The sequence below is a fragment of the Arachis stenosperma genome, chromosome 2 (genome assembly GCF_014773155.1).
Source record: "Arachis stenosperma cultivar V10309 chromosome 2, arast.V10309.gnm1.PFL2, whole genome shotgun sequence".
NCBI classification, from domain to species: domain Eukaryota; kingdom Viridiplantae; phylum Streptophyta; class Magnoliopsida; order Fabales; family Fabaceae; genus Arachis; species Arachis stenosperma.
This window is the reverse complement of record NC_080378.1, coordinates 120,600,951-120,623,562: the sequence shown is the minus strand read 5'-3', so window position 1 is coordinate 120,623,562 and position 22,612 is coordinate 120,600,951. Positions and strand designations below refer to the sequence as shown.

Here is a 22,612-nt window from a genome sequence, read left to right as displayed (position 1 = left end):
TTGGTTTAACATGTTGTCTTCTACTATAATAGGGACATCCTTCTTTGTGAGTAAATGTTTTTTCTAGTTTCTAATCATTTGTACAAAGCGTCCATTCATATTTCGAAATTTTTAATCGGTTATTGTTAAAATAAGAGCTAGAAGTTTTAATTTTGTTTCTGAATCACCATGAATATAGCTTTTTAGTGTACCTTAAGTTCTAAACGAAAAATTCTTTGATTACAACAACAAAATAAGCAAAAAAATAAACCTAGCCATTGGGTAATACAGAAAAGAATGACAACTTAATATTTTGACAATTACCAAATCATTGTTTTTTCACCCAAACTGGGCTGTGGCTAACGGAATTTCAATAAACTTGCTGAAAATATTAGTTTGACCCCAAATTAACAATCACCAGAATATTTGGACCTCAAATTAACAATCACCAAAAATAATTGGTTGGGCTTGGGTGTTGATACACCACTTTTGTTTTCTTTTTTTTTCCTCTTTATAAGAAATGTATAGTTAGTAGGACATCTGTATTTGGTGTAACTATTTAAAGTGAGATCTTCACCCAGTCACCAAAAAAAAAAAAAAAAATTGAAAACTCAAATCTTCAGTCCTCAATTAGAAAATTCTTCAATGTTATTTTTTGGTAGATACTTCTTTACGTGAGAATAACATTGTAATACAGATTATTCAATTAAATATATTCAGTTAAACATATCAATTCATCTAACAATTTACAGTATAATCTTTTATGTGAAGACATTATTATTGAAATATCCACTTTATTTTTTTGGTGTCTCTTCAATATTATAATTACTTTTACATTTAATATTATCATTCAATTATATATTATAAAATATATGACTAAAAGTTAACAAATTATTTTAATAATAACATATTATTAACAATACACAATATTTACATACATTTTAACCTGTTTACCTAAAAAAACACTAAAATTGATTTAGATGTTTCTCTAGATTTTTGAATTTGTTGGGTTGCAGTCACTTGTCACACTCATAATTGGTCCCATTGAAGATTAATTAGCCCATGTTTATTAGTTATAGAACAAAGTCTCCATGTGTTGCCAACATCAAAAAGTGACTGAATTAAACAAAAGAAATTACTACTAAAGAAATGAATTAACTGATCCCCAAAACTGAAAGATTCAACCTTTCTAGTTTCTAGTTTCAAAGAAGAAAAGTATATTTACTCAAGTTAGGGATAAGTTTAAAATTGGAAGCAACAATAACTACTCTCTGAAAAATTTGTACCTTTGTGGGCATTGCCACTGGGCATGAACAATCACCTTTTTTATTTATTTATTTATTTATTTTTGAATATATTTGGGAAATGAAATTATTATCTCTCCATTCTTACACGCAAACTAATTGTCCTTTGGCAATTCATATTCATAAACCCAAATAATAATGCATGAAGAACCAAATTTGAATAAGAAAAAGAATCTAATAATAGCCATCTCTATATTTTAGGGTTTGGCTAGGGTGAAATTTATCTTCTAGGAAAGGAAAAAAAATGATTGATAGATAAAGGATTTTTTTTTTTTCAGATGTAATAATATATTTATAAACAATTATAAATATACTTAATTAATATACCATCTTAAGTATATAGAGGATAATTGAACAACCAACAACCATTAATATGATAATAACTTTATGTTTTTCACATTTCTCTCCATTTCTTTGTTCTTAATCATAGAGGTAATATTAAATTAAAAGAAATTATTTGTTTAAATCTTTTCAACAGATAATTTTCATCCATAAATTTAAAAAATTCAACAAATTAGCAGGTTATTTAATTTCCAACTGAAAAAATAAAGGGAAAAAAAAAGCTCAGAAAGGTAACAACCAAAACACTTCATGCAATAATATATATAAAAGTGACTAATTAAGTTAAATAAACATAATAACTATATTATACTCATAATAATAATAATAATGTTATAATTAAGGTACCAATCAACAAGAAGATCCTAATGATGTGAATATCCTATGAAAAACTGGATTAATTTCCCTGATCATCTAATAATTAATGTACCTAGCTAACTAATTAAGCTGAAACATATTAGTGATAATACTAATTAATTAAGGGTAATAAGGAACAGCAGGCCAATAGGGAAGAACTGTTGGTGGAACTGTAGTGTTGTAGTCTTCAACAGTGAAAGAGCAATTTCCATTATTATTATTATTATTATGATTATGAACAATGGAAGCAGTAGCTCTTGAAATTGATGATGATTTGTTGGTGTTGGAACAGCGTAGGGCCTCAGAAGTGCTTTCTACAGTAGTCTCATCACCACCACCACCACCTCCACCAGAGATTTCAGTGTAATTTGATATCTGAGTAGTTCTACAACCTTGATGATCTCTTAGTATTCCCTTCAATTTCATTACCTGATCATCATTCAACCACAGCAATCAATGTTTCTTCTCTTCAAATTTCAACAAACCAATAATAATGTTAATTAGAATTTATCTAACTATATACATATATAATTACATTGAACATTTTGTTAAATTTCTGGAAAAAAAAAAGTAGAATAAGAAGATAATAATATACGTGAAGTTGTTGTGTTTAGGTTATTGTTTTATATAATACAAGAGTCATGTTATTTATAAAGATATTTTTAACTAACTTCATAAATATTTATCTACTAACTACTAGTCATTATTGATTTAACTCTCAATTGCTAACAACTCTAATAATATTTTAATACATTTATTTAGAATTTTTTTTAGCACCAATTATGATGGATAATAGCATGTGATACTACAATTTATCTTTTATCCGGTGATTAATTAATTATCCTTATTGTAATTATAATAATAATATGGACATATGGTATTGTTCATGAATGTAATAAATGTCACATAAACAAAATCATGATTAAAATGAGCATAAATTACACTACTATGTTCTTGTTAGTAAATACTAATATATATGTATGGTGCAATGATGATGATGAATAATGAAACCTCTTGTTGAAGCTTTTGTTTCTCCTTGGAAATGAGATCAAACTCTTGTTTGAGAGAATCATACAAATGCTCAAGTTGCTTAGCCTTCCACCTTGCACGTCTATTTTGGAACCACACAGCAATTTGGCGAGGTTGAAGCCCTAATTCCTTTGATAGCTTCATCTTCCGATCAGGATCCAACTTTATTTCCTTCTGGAAGCTTCTTTCTAGTGACTCCAGCTGTTCATTTGTTAGCCTCTTTTTCTTCTCCATCATTAAGTTGTTGCTGTTGCTGTTCATTTTCTCCATTGATAATGTTGTTGATGATGATGGACCCTCCACCATTGCTGATGATCCTCCTTGTTTCATTTCTATTCCTTATTATTAACAAATTATAATAATAACTATACATAGTGATAATAATAATTATTAGGGTTTCAATTGCAATTTGAGCCTAAGCAAAATCATAGCAGTCAACTTCACGTAAAGTTGATAGCTGAGAGTCGTTGGATGAAAATTTAGTCAAATTAGTCAAATCATCCAATGGTTCTCAGTTATCAACTTCACGTGAAGTCAACTGCACTCGAGTTTTCACCTATATATACAGTGATCTACACATAACATAGAGTGAAAGTGTGATAGTATTGCTTGTACCTCAAGTTACTATTCATATATGAAAACAAAAATGGAGTCTAGAGATTACATGCTATATATGGTGGAAGAAGAAGAAGAAGAAGAATATTATTGTTATTACCTGGGTAAGGGTTGGTGTAGGTATAGTTGTAGAGGAAGCTGAAAGAAGAATCAGGTCGAGGAACAAAGGATCTAGTGCTGCCATTATTATTCCAATCCATGGATATATCTCTATCTTTTGAGCTTGACTTGGCTTGTGATGTCTCTCTTAGCTTAATTCATATATTCCCTTCAACTTGGATCCTACTGTTTGTTTCTAAACAGAAGAATTTATCTATGTTATATAAAGGGGCCACACTCAATTGGGAATGGACCACAAAACCAAGCAAGAAAGATAGATAGATTATTAGATATCTGAGAAGGAAGCAACCAAAGCTTCTATTCCCTCTCTTTTTAAACCACCCAATATAATAATAGTTATACTAGTTCAAATCTAAATTTAGGTTTTAAAATTGTTTGATATTATGATTTTACATAAGGTAAGTAGTTCTAAATTTTTTTATTAAATTGGACGGTTTTATAATTTAATATGAATTTGTGTTTTTTAGTAAATATCTATTTTAATTTCTAATTATTTGTTTGAACATTATTAGAAAAATTATTTTTTATTGGTCATTTATTTTGTTTTTAATGACAATAAAAAGAGTTACTAATATATTTATCTATAATTAAATATTAGTCGTCTTATATACTGTCGCTAAAAAATTTTAGCAACAATTATACAATTATCAGTAAAACTTTTTTAATAACAACAAAAAATTATATAATTACCATTATAATAATGATAATAACAGCAAATATATAATTATTGTAAAAATATAAATTAAATAAAATATATAGTAGTTATTATATTATTGCCATTAAAAAATTTTTTTAATGAAAAAACAAAATATTTTTCTACAATTTGAAATTCTCTAATCGATCATCAATTATTCAATTAATTGGTCTAAACGATTTTTGATATATCAACAAATTACAATATATAAAATCGTTTAGACTAATTATTTAAATTATTAATAGTTACAAGTTTTGTGTTTGAAACAAATGATGAAGTACTAGAAATAGTATTTACTTTTTTTTTTTTGTTGGATTTGGCTAAGTTGGTAGTGGGGTTTTAGGGGGCAACAAAGTTACAGTGTTAAATGCAGTAAGAGAGAGAGAGAGAGAGAGAGAGAGAGAGAGGACAATAGTCAATAGGAACGGACAAGGCGTGAAAAAGGGGAGGAGGCATATGTCAGTTGGCCCCCCCTTCTTTGGCTGCCCTTCTTCCCCCTCACCCTCTCATCCTTCCATGCCTTGCCAGGGACCATTTTCATTTCTCATTTCTCATTTCTTTTATACATGGATGCTAACCTAACCCTACTTTTCATTCAACTTTACTTAATCAAATATCAATCCTACATTTTTAATTCACTAAGATATATATCAACCTATTGTATTATTTTACGTTGATAGTAGAAACTTACGTGCAGTCGACTTCATGTGAAGTTGATAATAACTAAAAGCCGTAAAATAAAAATTTAATCAAATAATTTAACTGCTCTTAACTATCAACTTTACGTGAAATCGACTGCAGTTGAATTTTCATCATGTTAATGATTACTCATATAAAGAATAAATGTGTCTTATATTAATAAGTGTAGTGAAATATATGGAATTATTTAATAATTCTTAGTTATTGTATATTTGTACATAACAATATTTTTATATTTATTTTCAATTCATAAGTTATCTAATTAAGTATGTTTATTTACTTGTCATATCTTTACCCTAAATTATTCATCCTTCTATTCTTTAGTTCTATCTATCTAGTTTGACCAAATTGGTGGCAAAGATCATCATATATTAACTAATTTTTATGTGTTAAGAGAGTAAATCCTTTACTAGCCGGATAAAGATTATTAAATATGAATAACATTAAAATAAATTTACTAAAATTAAAATAATTATTTTATGATTAGTTTTATGGTAATAATTCTTTTATCATTTTATCAATATCTTTCATTATAATTTTTTTATGTATAAATAGTAAGACATTAAAAATATTAAAATAACACTCCTCTCAAATTATAACCAAGATGATTTAATTTTCTAAGGTAAGTCCAATAATAATAATAACACACACTGTATATCATGCAAATACTTAAATTATTTAATTTAATTTAACATTTATAATTTTATACATATAATATTTATAATTACACATTTATTATATCTAATATTATTCAATTATTTTAGCAATAATAATAATTAAACTTATGTTTTTTTATCATTTGTCAAATATATTTTTGTTATAAAAATATATAAATAGGATGGGTTGGCTTCAAAAGAAGGGTGAGGAGTACACTGGTACATAATCATAAAGGACAAGTAAAGTAAAGAGAAGGGTTAAAGGAAGAAAAAACACCACACAAAGCAAGCTGATGGATGGGGCTCATTTTCTCTGTTGGTTTCAACCTTCTCTACTCTATCCCTTTCACCTTAATTATGAACTTGCCAGTGATTACAGATCAAGAACAACTACAACAAATATAAATAAATAAATTAAATAATAAAGCTGATTTTCAATCTCACTTTCACCACTCATGTCTCTAGATCTATCTGTCTGCTTTTGCATGAAATTGGGATCTGGGTTTGCTCTCAAAACAATATCATTTTTTTTTAATTTTCACACACACACATACATATATATATATTAATTAGCATTCATTAAAATTATTTACATATCTGAATAATTATTTATACAATATTATGTTTTTATTTTTTCGATTTTTTTAGCACTTATATAAATATTTTTTTATATTGTATCATTCTAAATAACTTGGATACACGCACTCTGAATAATACCCTATTATTTCTTCAGTTTAGTCTTTTGTTTTTAACAATTTATATCACCATTTAATTAAATTATTTTATTTATATAACTCCTAAAATGATGATATTTAAAGTTATGAAAATAATTTATGTGACAGTTTTTAATTATATATATATGAGTGACATAAGTAAAATTTGTTAAAATATTAGAAGAGTTTCAAGTGTACTAAAAATACCGGTGTTTCAGTTGTTTTAACCGTTTATCTAAATTATAAAAAATATATATAATATATATTAATTAAAATCAACTGTTAAAATAATTGAAATACCAGTGTTTCCGGTACATTTGAAAAATTTTTTAATATTATATAGCTATTTTAAAAAATAATTTTATATTCTAAAACATAGAAAGATGCATGCAAAGGCAAGTGATGATTATGGTGTTGCACTTGACATTTGACAGATTGGACTATGTGTTTCTTTGCACCTTGGTAGCAGAAAAAAAAATTAAAAAATAAGAAATAAAAGTGATAGAGAGAGGGTTGAAAAAGTTGAAAAAAAAAAATAAGAGAAAAAAGAGTCTTTGAGCCAAAATAGTGAAAGAGATAGATGAGACAAAGGTCATTGCAGAATCCAAGTTCTACTTGTGCATCATTTAAAGTATTTTTTATTTTAATTTATTTTCTTTATTCATGTACCATGATAACAACACTACACACAAGTACTTATTATTATTAGTAGTAAGAGTGGTCATCATAGGCCATTAATTTTGGCATAACGATAAGGCCAAACTATCTGAAAAAAATTCAGATTGGAAGACTGAGTATTGATCAGTAGAGTGCAGTTAATTAATGTAATTACTCCATTAAGACTCAAAGAGGAGTAAGAAATTTTTCTGTACCATTATTTTTTTGTAGCATATATTGTCTTTTATGCTTATGAAAAAGAGAGATGAATGTTCTAAATCCAGAAATTTTATCCACAAACGGTTTAAGCATTTTTAGATTTAGATTGATCAGAGGAATTATTATACAATAATAATTATAATATATATATGTTGGGATATATTCTATCAAAAATGCTATTTATTATTTTCTAACCATTATAAACACATAAATGAATTGATAATAAAAGGTATTTTATCTTTCTATAGGATCGGAGTTCCTTAATTTTTAAAATTAAAATTACAGATTTTTTTTTATACAATTTATTAACCAAAAAATTAAGTTTAATTATTCTATCGACCCGTATAATTTTATTGAAATTTCAATTAGATCTTTCTATTTTTTTAATTGGATTTTTACACTAAATTAAATTTTGTAATTAAGTTTTTATCGTAAAAAAACGTTAAAATTAATAGAATATTCTGTTAAACAAAATAAATATATCTAACATTTGATTAAATATTATATTTTATTTAATAAAATATTCTACTAATTTCAATATTTTTATCACAATAAAAATTTAGTTATAAAATTTAATATAATATAAAAATCTAATTAAAAAAATATAAAAATTTAATTAAAAATTCGATAAAACCATAAAAATCGTAAACTAATTAGACCAACAAATTATTTAATATAAACAACATTAAATTATTTTATTTATAAATAATTGTATCATATATATTTAGAAAGTTGTCAAATATATCTAGAATATTAATATTTTAATAATTTTAATAATTAATTTTAATTAATATATTATATATATTTTTTACAATTAAGATCAACGATTAAATTTATTGGCATACTTATATATTTGCATACGCTTAAAATTCTTCCTATATATTTAGGTAATAGACTAATAGGTGTGCAATTTTAGTGTCAGAAAAGCTTACCTTTTGAATAAAATAAAAACGACTAGTTTTGGCTCCTTTTACCATGATGTTTAACCTATCAATATCATGCAGATGAAGGTCAATGGAAGAATTAATGTAATTTTCTGAGCATTTGTTGAAGCAGATGATGCATGTGAGAATGAATAATAACGAGCAAGCTGTTTCAATTGTTTGTAGAAAGTCCCCTTTTATGTAATGTTAACAGTTAAATTAAGTACACGTTTTTCAACCACAGTTAAAATATACACTTAAAAATTTCACGTTTTGGTTCCATATTAAATATTTTCTCTAAATTTTTCATGTTATCTTTTTTTCTTTCAAATATATACTTAGGTGATAAACAAATATTGATTATAGCTATATTAAGTATTGAACTTTTATTTTTTTTAATCATAAATTATTTTATCAATAATTTTTACAAAATGAAATTTAAAATGCTATTGAAATCATCGCAATCTTTCTATTTATATATAGTCACCGTTATCTATCGCTTCTGGCTTAGTGAATATATATAGATGCATAAATAATTTTTAATTTACTAATAAAATCTAATTACTACTTCTTTCGTTTTATAATAAATTGATAACTGTTGTTTTTCATTTTTGTTGATTCATTAAAAAATTAATGTATTTTGATGATAAGTTAAAAGCGACAATTATTATGAAACGGAGGGTGTAATTAATTAAGAAAAAAGTATAGAGAAACAATGTTTTTTTTTTTGATAATCTAAACAATAAATTAAAAAAAGTTAATTTTAATTTTAAAATTAATTAAGATTATTATTTTCATGTTTAGTGGAATTGGGATGTAAACTATTGTTCATATTATTTATATCCCCTGACTCGATAGGTCAAGGACTAATTCGTCACGGATCAAAGTTTTATTTAAGGGTTTGTCGCTGGCCAATGAACCCCCAACAATTGTTTAAGCGGACGAGTGAGTTGACCACTCGACCAATTCAAGTTAGTTAATAAATTGTGAATTTGAAGAAGCTAAGCTACATGCATGGTACTAAATATATATAAACCAAATAGTAATTCATAGTTTCCATGTGAAAAGCCATAAAAAAAGAGTCAGTTATTTAAGAATACTACGGAATTTGTAATCATAGCTCAAAACCTCAACTTAGGATAACTGCAATGAAGGACTATAATTAATTACTAATTAAATTTTAGATATAGGGTATAGAGTATGTAGCCATAGAAAAACTAATAAGTAAGCCTCTTAATTAATTAAAACAAAAAATTAAAGTAGTGGTAGTAGCAGTAGTAGTAGGTAGCAGTGGTCCTCAACCTCATATATATCATCATCAATATTTATTCAATATAAGAAGCTAAGATAGATATGAATATGATGACCTAATTTAATAAAGAAGCAACATAAAATTTAATTTTGGTGCAACGTTTGCAGTGTGCATGCCGGGGAGATTTGAAACACCTAACATACAACAAATTTAAAGGGGTTACTTCTCTCTGCTCTCAAAATTATTTAATTTTTTATTTTTCATTTTTACATTTTAAAAATTAAAAAATAATAAAAAATAACTATGATACTCATCGCGTCATCAATTTAACACAGATCTGAGTTTGGATGCGGTTCTCAGTTACTAGTTACTACTACGTACTTCTCATGGGTTGTGATCATGTTCATCAATATATATAATATTATATTATAGTAAAATTTAATTGGTTGAGCATTAGTATATATAATTTTTATAAGATCTAATTATTCCCAAGTTTCTGTAATTTTATCAAATTTTTAATTAGGTTTTTATATTTTTTTTAATTAAATTCCTATACTATATCAGATTTTGTAAGTAAGTTGCTACCGTGGCAAAAATGTTGAAATTAATGAAATATTTTGTTAAATTATACAGAATATTCAGTAAAGTGTTAGGCATATTCGGTTTGTTTAACAGAATATTATGTTAATTCCATTGTTTTTGTCACAGTAGAGACTTAATTACAAAATCTGATATGGTATAGGAACTCAATCGAAAAGAAAAAAAAAGTATATAGATCTAATTAAAAATTCAGTAAAATTATAGGTACTGACAGAATAATTAAACATTTTTATAAATAAGATTTTATTATACATTTGAACATATATCTATAAGCTTATAAGTTATAACTTAACATTAGTTTAGACGAAAAATTTAACAAAGGGTTTTTTTTTATTTGTAGGTTTCAATTTTATTATCAACAATGCTATAAAGAGCAAAAAACTTTACCAAAATTTAGTTAGTAATAAGACATATATATGATTATGATGATTGATGAATTCGAAAATTTTTTGCCAAAATATACAATATTAAGTTTTTTATAATTTTTATTTCAGTGTGGAAGCAAATAAATATAATTACATAGATAATGAGATTAAAATCTATAAATTCATATATTATTCATCCCTCTAGAGATGATCCTCATATAAATAAGTAGGTAACACAAACTCCATTTTATTCAATAAATCCAATGCATATTAAAGGAAAAATGGTGTTATTTCTAAAATTTGAATCCTAAACCATTTATTAAAATTACAAAATATTTTATAAGGTTAAATTATTCAGTTATTAGTCCCTATAATTTTATCAAATTTATGTATATCTTTATATTTTTAATTGAATCTCTACACTAATTTTAAATTTATAATCACATCCTTATCATTTAAAAAATATTTAATTTAACAAAATATGCTGATGCATATCTACTTTCATAATATTTACCGTTAAAAATAATTTAATTATAAATTTAAAATTGGTATAAAAATCTAATTAAAAACTCTTAAAATGTAGAATTTTAATTATAAATTTAAAAAAATTACAGGACTAATTGACTAAAGAATAATTTAATCTATTTACAACAACTCTTAACTATTTTTATTATTATTAAAAAACATATATAATAATGTATAAAATTTTACATTTATTAAAGAAAAATTTATTTTATATTATAGTACATAAATATGTATGTATAGTATTTCGTCACGTCAGAGGATTTGATTGCATTGTTAGAGTATACTATATGGAGTATGTAGTAAAATGTTTTCACTAAGAGAGTGAAAGTTGTAAAAATTAAAACTACCCTAACCCTACCTAACATATGCATGCATTTGGCTGTGAAAAACACAGGCGAAGGCTGCGGAAATAAACAACTACGTGTGACTCTACGCAAACGGCGCCGAACCCTTGTTGGTACTTCCATTTTTTGTTTCTTTTGTGAAAACTCAGGTATAGTCGACTTCACGTAAAGTTGATAAGTGAGAGTCGTTAAATGGTTTGACTGATTTGACTAAATTTTCATCTTACAGCTCTCAGCTATCAACTTCACATGAAGTCAACTGCAGTTGAGTTTTTACCTTTTCTTTTTCATATAACTATATCTTATGTTATTAATTATTTACTAACAAAATTTATGAAGCTAATAAATCTATGTCTATTGTTAGATTACTATGAGCAAGCACTTAGAGAGATAGAGAGAAACAGAATATGCATGCTACAAATTAAATCTATGGACCAATTAATTAATTAATTTGTGATAGTAGTTCGATCAATAGGTATAAAAAAAAAAGTGGTCATTTACATATATAGAATTGTTTTTATATAAAATCGATAAGTGAAAATTATTAAATAATTTAATATGTTTAATTAAATTTAAAATCTAACTAAAAAAATGAGATATTTATCATTTGAATCAATATCTTTGGTTAAATCTTGCATATCATGTTTAATCGATATATATATATATATATTAAAAATTAACTATTAAATTAATTATTAGTATAAATATATATTAAAAAGTGGTCATTTATATATGGTGAAAATTCAGGTGCAGTTGATTTCACGTAAAATTGATAGTTGAGAGTTGTTAAATAAAAATTTAGTCAAATCAATCAAATAATCTAACGACTCTTAGTTATCAACTTCACGTGAAGTCGACTGCACCTGAGTTTCCACCTTTACATATATATAATTGTTTTTATATAAAATCGAAAAGTGAAAATTATTAAATAATTTAATATGTTTAATTAAATTTAAAATCTAACTAAAAAAATGAGATATTTATCATCTGAATCAATATGTTTGGTTAAATCTTATATATATGGCCCTTGATTACTTGCATATCATGTTTAATCGTATTATATATACATTAAAAATTAATTATTAATATAAAATATATATTAAAATAATTAAATAAAATATATTTATATATAAATATACGGTGATTAATTTTTTATGTACAATTAGTAATTTTAGTACGTCTAGTTACACAAATACCATGTGCTAATGATGATGGTAAAACTTGAGATTTCATCGTAGTAATTAATGTGCAACATTAATATAGAGTTAAAAAAGCTAGAGAGATTCATTAATTGAACGAAACTACCGCCGGAAAAGCATAGTATAGAAGCTGTTCCACATATAGTAAAAACCTACTCTATTCGTTTCAAATTAATTTTTCTAAAATTATGTATAATTACTAAAATAATCATTAAATTTTATTAAGGATTTAAAAATTTGAGAGAAAATGAAAAATTATATTTTATTTATTGCTATATATTTTCTCTTAGGAAAATATAATAAGCATAATTAATTAATAGATTATTAAAATATGAAAATAATTATTATTTTAAAATAAAAAAGTAGAAAAAGGTAATTAATTTAAAACGAAAGAAATGTGTTTTTATAATATTTGAACGTACTGTTGTCTTTTCCTTTTCCCTTGTCTCCCAACCATCACACAATTTAGTTCTTTTCTTCCTGGTTTTACCAAACCCTATTCATCATTGAATTGAATGTATTAGCTTTTGCATATTTTTATTTTTAGTTTTTATCTTATTTTATTTTTTTAAAGAAGTTCCATGCAAATGAATAATTTTAATTTTTCCTTAAAAACATTAATGGGTCCCTCTGACTAGTTAGGTTAACCATATATATATATATATATATATATATATATATATATATATATATATATATATATATATATATATATATATTTGTCTGATTTGGACCATGTATGAATGGATAAATTAGACTAGTGTCAATCAAAAACAGTAGAAGTGATATTTTATTTTGATTCATTCATAATTTTTTTGGTGTCATGATTCATTCATAATTAGATCTATAATTAAATCGTTACATCATTTTATTACTTTTATAATGTTTTGGATAAATTGCATTGATCTGCCTTAAAATAAGATGATATTATAAACAAACACTACTTGATTAATTGTGCTATATTACTTATCTAGAGATGAGGTTTGTGTTATGTGTCAAAATTATTTTAAATTTTTATAAAATATATCAAATTGAGTATTCTATAACTTAAATTTCAATAACATTGCTATATCTTTTGTAAATGAAAGGGTCTACTCCTACGTGTAAAATTCTCTATAAGACAGAGAAGGAAAGAAATATAATTTCACCTATTATTTCTAATATCCTAATTGAGATGTTGTAAAGTAGGCAAAGTAAATGAAACAAAATTCTATTTTAATATTTTCATATGATGACACTACGATGTGGATTATTTATATAAAAATATTTTTATGTAAAAATAATCATTAAACATGTGTTATATTAAACAGTTTAATCGAATATGTTAAATTATTTAATAATTTATAATATTTTTCACGCCTTGTTTTTCATGTGAGTAGTAACCAAAATTAAATTACTTAAAGATTTTAACTATTTAAAAGCGAAACACAAACTCTTCTATAGACCTATAGGCTTCAACAAAAGGACCTATAAATGTTAACCATGGTTAAAAACTTATATATCCACATAGAAATTTATTAGCTTTTATCTTTTATTGTTTTTTTTATAATGCCAGTCAGATTGGATCAGGCAATTTAACAAACTAATTAAATTCAAATAGTATCAACAATTAATGTTCACTCAGTTTAAATAGTGTTTTCACTGAATTTCTTTTAGCACACTGTTGCATATAGAGGAATGATGTCACCTTTGCTACAGTTGGTATGAAAGGGAAAAAAAAAATCCCAGCATCACTTTCACTTGCATGGAAGTAATGGACTTCTCAGTGATTCATCACATTTTTATGGCAATCCTATAATTATCTTCTGTGTGTGGCTATGTATTTTTAGAAATATTGTATATATAAAGTAGAATGTGACAGGGAAGGTTCACAGCATGCTACATAACTTGGAATAAAGAACCCAACATCAAATTGACCCTAATTTCATTTCATCCAATTCTGTTAGGCTATATCATGGATTGGGAATTGAGAATTGCTACTTAAAGAAATGGGGGAAAATTACTTATATATACTTCAGACTATTTTTTTTCCTTTTTTGTTGGGTTATTTATGTTATTAAATATATTCACATATGATAGATAGGGCCATAGGGTGAAAATTTACTTGAGAACTTTCTATAAAATTACTTCAATGTAATTTACTTTAATGTGAGTTTGAGTAATTTTATTTTTTACACCTAAGTAACACAGAATTAGGTTGTTCAGCCATAAATATGCTATCATTGACCACAATTTGACTGAAAAATAAGTTAATTGATGGCATTAATAACAAAAATCTACTCTTGCATCCCAAATAAGTTTCAGAAGGAATAGAGACCTGCCACTGCATGCAAAAGTGCAAAACCTTTTTTTGAGTTTTTTTTTTCTCCTTTTTTCTGATATATCATCTGACAAATATATAGAATATGAAAACAACTAAATACATAAAAATGATGAATTGCATGACTATAGCGAATAGATACCTACTAAATGGGAAAAAAAAAAAAAAAACTCAGCAGAAGATTATTTTCTCCAAATCCTCAATTTTGTTTAGAAGTATATATATAAGCTTTTAGACCCTAACAGAGTCTGACATTACTAAACAAAAAACTTCCTAATTTGCATGTGTGGCTATTTCAAAATGCCTCTTCTCTTACGCTCTCTCAAATCACTAGGTATAATAAATACAGAATCTACACAAAGGCCACCTTTGGAATGTGTACAATCAATTTGTTTCATGGAGAATCTAACCTCAGTCTTAGGCTCTGATCCACTGACTATGAACTCCCCCACCTTGTAATCTACCCAGTATCCACGCTTATGGTTGCCGTATCCATCGTCGAGCTCGGTTTCGTCCAAGCAGAACTCGCCTGATGCATGTTGACCATCTGAAGTGGATAACTCGAATTTCACAGGTTTTATATCCCAACCATGAGTGTGTTCGTAATTGCTTACACGCCGTCCGAGCCTTTTAGAAAACCGTCCAAGGTGAAGTCGAAAGGAGAGTGTGTATATATCAGGAGGAAATGGAAACTTTACCTCCCCGTCCACTTCGAACCACCATATTTGCTGCAAATATGCTACAATTTGGAACCTGAAAATTGTCTAAGCTGTTACACAATGCTGACAGATTATAAGAACAAAAGGAAAACAAAGCAGCTTCAAAATAACAATTCGCAAGAATGCTGCAATGCACAAAAATAAATGCAAAATGGAACACACACAAAAAGTAAACCGACATAATTTAAGTATACAGCTATCAATAACCTAATCTAGGTAGTGAAAACCAACCAAAACCAACCTCCTATTTGATTGAATCCTGTAAGAGTATTTTGTGGTTCAATAAGGTTGTAAAATACAGTCAATCCCCACAAATCTGATCAACATCTCAAGTTTGATTTAAAAGAATCATTCCAGGTCACAATAACTAAAGCAGCAAATATCCGTCCTGTCCTTGTCCAAATTAACGAATGTATATGTATGTGGAAAATTAGTGTCCAAATTTTTATAATGAGTTGGATTATGAATCTTAAAAGTTATAAAATGTCTTCATTTGTTTTCCTAGTAATCACAAAAAGGTATAATAGAATAAAATTTAAATGAAGAACTATTTACTTATAGTAAATAATAATATTGTAATAGGGAATGTGGTCCGTGAAATTATGTTAACTTTTAGGACAAAACAGAGGAAAACCCAAACATAGGAGCAAACTCACGATCACTAGTCCATTTTATTTTGGTTTGGCTCCAAAAGGATGATAATTAGTCAGCTTCACCCCATTAAGCAGTTCTATGAATTGCTTTAGTTACTTCTGATTTTAAACTTAAACATTGAATCAAGGATTAAGCAATGAAGCTTTTAAAACAGGGAAGGCCGCAGAGACTACCCGTTATGTTAGTAGCATGCCAGAAACAGATTGCACATATGTGAAATGAATTACATCTACAGGCCTAGTAGTTCATATAGCATGCCAGAAACACAATCAAAGCATTTTCATATAGCATTGTTATAGTTGTTAAGCACTAGTTCACATCAACAAGCTTTGAGCCACGAAAAACAAGATAAAGTTGTTTTTATTTGAATTGCATTATACAATCATCCTAAATTGTAATGATATTCGATGGTCAGTACCAGTAAATACTTAGATAAGACCAACCAATCCTACTACTAAATCATTTTCGTATGATTCTTTTACAATCAAACCACCAAACAATCCTATTATTTCAGCAGCAAAAAAGAAAACTTAAACTACAACGAATATGAAATGCAGTCTTAGAAATCACGGCAAAAATCTTATACAACAGTCTTAAGCTTCTAATCCCAAAATTAAAGATTTGTTAATCTAACCTAGATTCTTCGGTAGGGATCCAATTCCAGTATCTCCGGTCGTCAATTCCAGTAATTGCCATTGCCTTTGCCGAAATTGCCATGCAAACCCTTCCTGTCACCCTGTCGAGCCACACTTCCTGTAAGTATATGCATAGATCAGCTTATCTTTGTACTCACCACAAATCATATTCAAAATTGACTCAAAATCCAAACATAAATAAAACCCCCTCCCCTCAATCTCAGTGAATACACCACAAAACACATCCACTTCCAAAATAGCAAGTAGACCCAAAATTAGTCCTCCAAAGACACACAACATAGTTAGTACTTCAACTTTCCTACTTCATCAACATCAATTATATACAATGAAGAATCAAATTGATGTTACACATACTTGAAGGGCCAATTTAAGCATCTACTCTAACAAAAACCTTATAAACACTTAACAAAGGGACCCTATCCAAATTATTACTACCATTGCTAACTTGATGAATAATTGAGTATCCTAACCAAATTAAGAAGGCTTTGAAGTTGGAACCCTCCAAAAAACAAAAAAGCAAATTTTCACCTAAAATTCAATCAAACCAAATCAGGAAAATCCTCTGCCATACCAACAAAAATCCTAAAAACTATCTCTAACCCCAATTATTGCTACCAATGATGACCTAATTTACAATTCAGAATAACCCTAGCCAGCACAACCACTACAAAATTGAAGTGAAACTAACCTGATTACGGAACCCTCACCTTATTGCCGTCGTCGAATGGCACGGGGCGAGATAAGAGGGCAAAAATGTCCTTTTTTGAGAGATTCTTGTACCTCTCGGGAGGCACGAGATCGAGAAGATCGTGATAGTTAGATGGAAGCTTGGACTGCCAAACGGAATCGGCGGAGGCGGCGCCGCGAAATGCGCGGTTGAGTCGTGCAAGGTTGCAGATCTCCGGCGGCGACAGGTGTAGGAACACGCGCGCCACGCAACCCTCCGGTATGTCGCCGAGGCCTGGACCGATCATCGAACCGTTCGTACCGAGGTTCGATAGCGATGCCCCCATCGCTTCTTCTTCCGATTGAAGGGCAAAATTGTCCTTTTACTTCTTCCTCCTCCTTTTTCTTCTTCTTCTTGTCGATTCAAGTCATGGTTTACGAGAATAAAGGGGGAAAATGAGGTGAAAAAAGGAGCGATTTTTTTTCTAAGGATTTGAAGAAGATTTTGGGGTAGTTAGTGGAATTTTTGTTGTCATGTGTATTGCGTTTTTGCGTTGGGGGAGAAAAGATTTTTATTTTATTTTATTGGTGTTAATTTAATTCCTTCGATTGTGGATTTTCCGGGAATACGTGGAAAGGAAAATGTTGATTTTTTTTTTTTCCGGAAGAGTATTTAAAGCGAAAATAGTGAGCGTTTTTTTTTATTATTACAATAAGAAAAAAAGACGACAACTGCCGTATGAGTTTATGAGTTACAACTCATTGACAATGACAGCAAAAGTAATTGGCTGAACTGAGGAACCGAATTTTATCGAAGAAAAAATAAAATAAAACAAAAACTCATTTAGCAAAAAAATTAGTGATTAATCAAATATAAAATATTTATTAAAAATAAATTAAATATATTTTTTATACATAAATTATATGTATAGCTAATTTAATAATTTTTTTAATTTTTGAATTTATTAATTGTATTAATAATTAAATCAATTATCAACATAAATTATATATTAAAATATAAAATATATATTAAAAATAAATTAATAATATATATATATATATATATTATATACAAATATATAATAATTAATTTTTTTGTGCACATTTTTATTTATACCACTAGATCAACAATATAACATATGATAGATCAAGTGATACAAAAATAAATATCTAAAATTTAAATAAAAAAATCATATTATTAATTCATAATAAGTAAATTTATGATTGATTATACATATAATTCAATAAATATCTTCTGTATTTTTTTTTAAACTTAAAATTTTATGTTTTAATTATTATGGCTAGGTACGTGGCTAATAATTTATAATTTTTCAATTTAGTTTTTGTCTTTATTTTTAAATAGTTAAATTACATAGTTAGTCCTTATATTTTTACTGAAATTATAAATTGATTCTTATACTTTAAAAATTTGTAATTAGATCTCTAGATAAAATTAAATTTTGTAATTTAGTCCCCACCGTTCAAACTGCGTTTGATCTAATAGAATATTCGTCAATATATTTGCTATTTTAAACATGTGAGTTGCACGTGTTTAACGGTAGGAACTAATTTGTAATTTTAGTGAAAATATATGAACTAATTGTATAATTTAACTATTTGAAAATGACTAAAAATTCCTTAAGCAATTTGAATCTATCCCACCCTCCCCAGCTCTCTCACTCTCATTTTTTCACTTTCTAAAACAGTGCTCCCAGCGCTCTCTGTCTCTCACCTCTGTCCACCGCATCTGTACTCACGAGTCCCGTCTCATCTCCTTCTTCCGTCTCGCCTCTCTCATCCAGCAGGACTCGCGTCGCTGCTACCCTCCCTCGCCAATCTCTGCATTATCGTGCTTCGTCTCCCTCTCCTCCTCTCGCGTTCTGCCTTTACAGTATTAGAAAAGTTTTTTTTTATTTTTTTAGCTATTCAGTTATTGGATCATAATATGTTAATTCGTTGCTGTGTTTATATGATTGTGATAAATTGAGCTATTATTTTTATGTTGATTTGTAGAGAAAATTAAAGAAGGGAAGAAAAGATGGAAAGAAAATAGATAATGGAAGAAGGGGGCGGGCTTTGGCGATGGTGGCTCAGGGTAGTAACGGAAGAAGACAAATAGAAACGTTGAAGAGAGGAGGAGAAAGAAAAAGGAGAAGAGGAAGAAGAGGATATTATGGTAAATGTGCTTTTTTTACGGTAAACGTCATTGATGACCTAATTACAAAATATTTTGAACAGGGACCTAATTGTAAACTTTAATGTGTAGGGACTAATTTGTAATTTCAATAAAAGTAGAAGGACTAATTGTATAATTTAACCTTTTTAAATCCTAAAGCTTTTTTTCCTCTGTTTTGTTTTGCTTGTCTTCTTCTTCATCATTTACTTCAGTATCCAATTCATCATTGGTAAAAAAAATTGCACTACAAATCGCCTACTTACTTATTGTTGCTATTATGACCTCACCAATATAATACGGCACAAATGTCTTCCTTATCACAAACGTACTTTGATTGGGGTAACATTTTTCTTATCATTTCAGCCAACTCCTCTCTTCTACTCAACCCATTCAAGTACTTCGTGTGTCGCACTTATAGATTGGTATTATTAACTACTAGTGCCAATAATTAAGAATTGGTAGCTTTGATACCATTTAATTCGGTGCTTCCCAATCAACTCTATTCATCCATATTGGTGTGAGGCTGTTGCAATTTGTAAAACGTTGAAAATTAATAAATAATTAGTTAATAAATTAATTATTATTCAAAGAAATTAAAAAATTAAATTTGATAAGTTAGAAGAATATAAATAATTAAAATATGAATTTTAATACTAATGTAAAGATTTTGACCCAAAATTAAATCGAACAAACAAAAACCAAATAAACCGGACCCGTATTGGGCCCAACCCAATTCATTAAAATACAAAGAGCTTCAGCTTCCTTGCCTTAAATAATTATGATTCCCGGTACTTTGGGGAAGAATACGGGAAAAATCACAAACTCTTGATCACTAATTTCAATCCCACTTATCTTTTAATCCAGAGTTCCGATTGACGAGCCGTCAGCGGCCGCGCGTTCGTCTCGGAATTCTCTACGATGCCAACTAACCAATTTGGTAAGAAATTTCTTTTTTCTTACCCTAATCTTCCCTTCTCAGTTTCGAATTTGGGGGTGTTGAAATTGAGAATTTATATCATTTTGGTGTTTTAGGTTTGAATTAGTTCGCAGGAATTAACGGGTTTTTGTTCAATTGAGATGAGAAAGGTAAGAACTTCAAACCTCTTGTTGATTAGGGAATTAGAAAGTTTGAATGTTGATTATAGTGATATATTGTGGAATTAGATTAAATAATGTTGAATTGGAGTATGTTGATAATGTTGAGAGCTTGATTATTGGACCTTGGTGGCTGAAATTCGGTTTGGAGAGGCTTTGGGGCTGTGGATTCTTGAGAGATGGTGACCTTGAGAGGTGTCTTTGGGTTTTAAGAGGAATCGGCCATGCATCATTTTTGTTTCTCGTATGTAATATATAATGTTTCGTGAAAACTTAGGCTAGATGACCATAGGATAAGTTTGGGATTCTTCCCATGGATATTATTGAGTTTGAGGTGTTGTCTCCCCCATGTCAGTTTGGGATTATTCCCATGGTTAGTCTTTGAGATTAGGGATGTGTGTACAGAGAAAATATCTACGGTTAGCTATCAGGACATGTTGGGCTGGCTATGTAACCAACAATTGATATCAACATCCATAGGGTAGACATACATCATATGCATATGTTTGTTTTGTTTGATTATGCTCTAATTGGACTTGCCTTTGTGAATTATCATGTTTAATTGCCATACTTGCTATCTGCGTCAATTGTACTCTACTTGTATTTGTCTTTGCTGATGACACTATATTATTTTGTCCGCCGGAGGAGGAGACACTGAGGAACTATAAGAGGCTTCTGAGGTGCTTCGAAATGATGTCTAGTTTGAGCATTAATTTTGATAAGTCTAGCTTGATACCATTGAACTGCAGCTCGGAGTGGGTTAATCGGATGTGCCAGCTACTAGGTTGTCAAGAGGCAGCTCTACCGGTGAGATACCTTGGCATTAGCCTAGGAGCAAATCCGCGATTAGTTAAAACTTGGAAGCCGGTTCTAGATAAGGTGGAAGAGAAACTCAGTTTATGGAAAGCAAAGGTTCTTAACAAGGCTGGTAAACTGGTACTTATTAAGTCCGTATAACAGCCTACATATTTATTACCTGAGTTTGTACAAGATGCCTAATGCGGTTGCACGAAGAATTATATCCTTGCAGAGGAGGTTCTTTTGGGGGAAGGACGATGGTAAACCTGGTATGGCCCTTGTGAAGTGGGAGCTGATCCAGGCACCAAAGAAGTTAAGAGGATTGGGGGTGGGTGACGCGGTGATCCGGAATACAGCCTTACTGTTTAAATGGTGGTGGCGGTTCTCTAAGGAGGATTGCCCTCTATGGAAGAAGATCGTATGCTCATACAATAGCTTGAACCCAAATCACTTGCTGTCAACTCAGACATTGGCGAAGAGAGGGGGTCCATGGAGAGACATATGTCAAGTGCAAATAAAAGAGCAACATATCAGGCAGAAGATGATTGATGGGCTTGCTATGGAAGTAGGAGACGGAAAATCCACTAGATTTTGGGAGGATACATGGCTGCAAGTGGGGAAGCTGAAAGACTCCTTTCCAAGACTCTTCTTGATTTCAAACCAAAAAGGATCAGTAATTGGGAAGTGTGGGTTCTGGGATGGGATAGAGTGAGTTTGGCACTTCCAATGGAGAAGAGAATTACGACAATGGGAGACTTACTAATCAGATGACATGGACTTGTATGTTAATTTAATTTAGAAGTTATATTATAAAACCTTAAATGTATCACACAGTTAATTACTTTCCTTGCATGCATATATATAACTTTAGTTGAAGATTCAAATTTCGAAGAACTAGCATGCATTATATATAATAGCAATTAGAACAGTTATCTTGAA

The 22,612-nt window shown here is 28.4% G+C and overlaps 3 protein-coding genes across 3 annotated transcripts; 1 reads left to right on the top strand and 2 right to left on the bottom strand.

The window, feature by feature from the left end:
- Nucleotides 1-2,099: 2,099 nt before the first annotated feature.
- Nucleotides 2,100-3,823, bottom strand: LOC130960351 (putative homeobox-leucine zipper protein ATHB-51). Its single transcript, XM_057885734.1, has 3 exons — nt 3,724-3,823; nt 2,991-3,346; nt 2,100-2,408 (listed from the first exon to the last, which is right to left on the bottom strand). The coding sequence occupies exons 1-3, from the start codon at nt 3,821-3,823 to the stop codon at nt 2,100-2,102; spliced, it is 765 nt and encodes a 254-aa protein (XP_057741717.1).
- Nucleotides 3,824-15,071: 11,248 nt separating this feature from the next.
- LOC130962322 (F-box protein PP2-A15) lies at nt 15,072-18,229 on the bottom strand. The gene is made up of 3 exons (XM_057888539.1): nt 17,646-18,229; nt 16,917-17,035; nt 15,072-15,662 (listed from the first exon to the last, which is right to left on the bottom strand). The coding sequence occupies exons 1-3, from the start codon at nt 17,949-17,951 to the stop codon at nt 15,200-15,202; spliced, it is 888 nt and encodes a 295-aa protein (XP_057744522.1). The 5' UTR covers nt 17,952-18,229; the 3' UTR covers nt 15,072-15,199.
- Nucleotides 18,230-20,566: 2,337 nt separating this feature from the next.
- On the top strand, nt 20,567-22,495 carry LOC130962319 (uncharacterized). Its single transcript, XM_057888534.1, has 3 exons — nt 20,567-20,717; nt 20,813-21,811; nt 21,906-22,495. Exons 2-3 carry the CDS (start codon nt 21,566-21,568, stop codon nt 22,383-22,385), a joined length of 726 nt encoding a protein of 241 aa, XP_057744517.1. The 5' UTR covers nt 20,567-20,717; nt 20,813-21,565; the 3' UTR covers nt 22,386-22,495.
- The last annotated feature ends 117 nt before the right edge of the window (nt 22,496-22,612 follow it).

Excerpts from the sequence above, each read along its gene's own strand:
- LOC130960351 (XM_057885734.1), bottom strand. The coding sequence starts at position 3,823 with ATGGATTGGAATAATAATGGCAGCACTAGATCCTTTGTTCCTCGACCT. Across the intron at positions 3,347-3,723 it reads CTACACCAACCCTTACCCAG|GAATAGAAATGAAACAAGGA; the intron begins GTAATAACAATA and ends GTTAATAATAAG. Across the intron at positions 2,409-2,990 it reads AACAAAAGCTTCAACAAGAG|GTAATGAAATTGAAGGGAAT; the intron begins GTTTCATTATTC and ends AATGATGATCAG.
- LOC130962322 (XM_057888539.1), bottom strand. The coding sequence starts at position 17,951 with ATGGGGGCATCGCTATCGAACCTCGGTACGAACGGTTCGATGATCGGT. Across the intron at positions 17,036-17,645 it reads CATTCGACGACGGCAATAAG|GAAGTGTGGCTCGACAGGGT; the intron begins GTGAGGGTTCCG and ends ATATACTTACAG. Across the intron at positions 15,663-16,916 it reads ATCCCTACCGAAGAATCTAG|GTTCCAAATTGTAGCATATT; the intron begins GTTAGATTAACA and ends GACAATTTTCAG.
- LOC130962319 (XM_057888534.1), top strand. The coding sequence starts at position 21,566 with ATGATGTCTAGTTTGAGCATTAATTTTGATAAGTCTAGCTTGATACCA. Across the intron at positions 21,812-21,905 it reads TTAACAAGGCTGGTAAACTG|AGGAGGTTCTTTTGGGGGAA; the intron begins GTACTTATTAAG and ends ATATCCTTGCAG.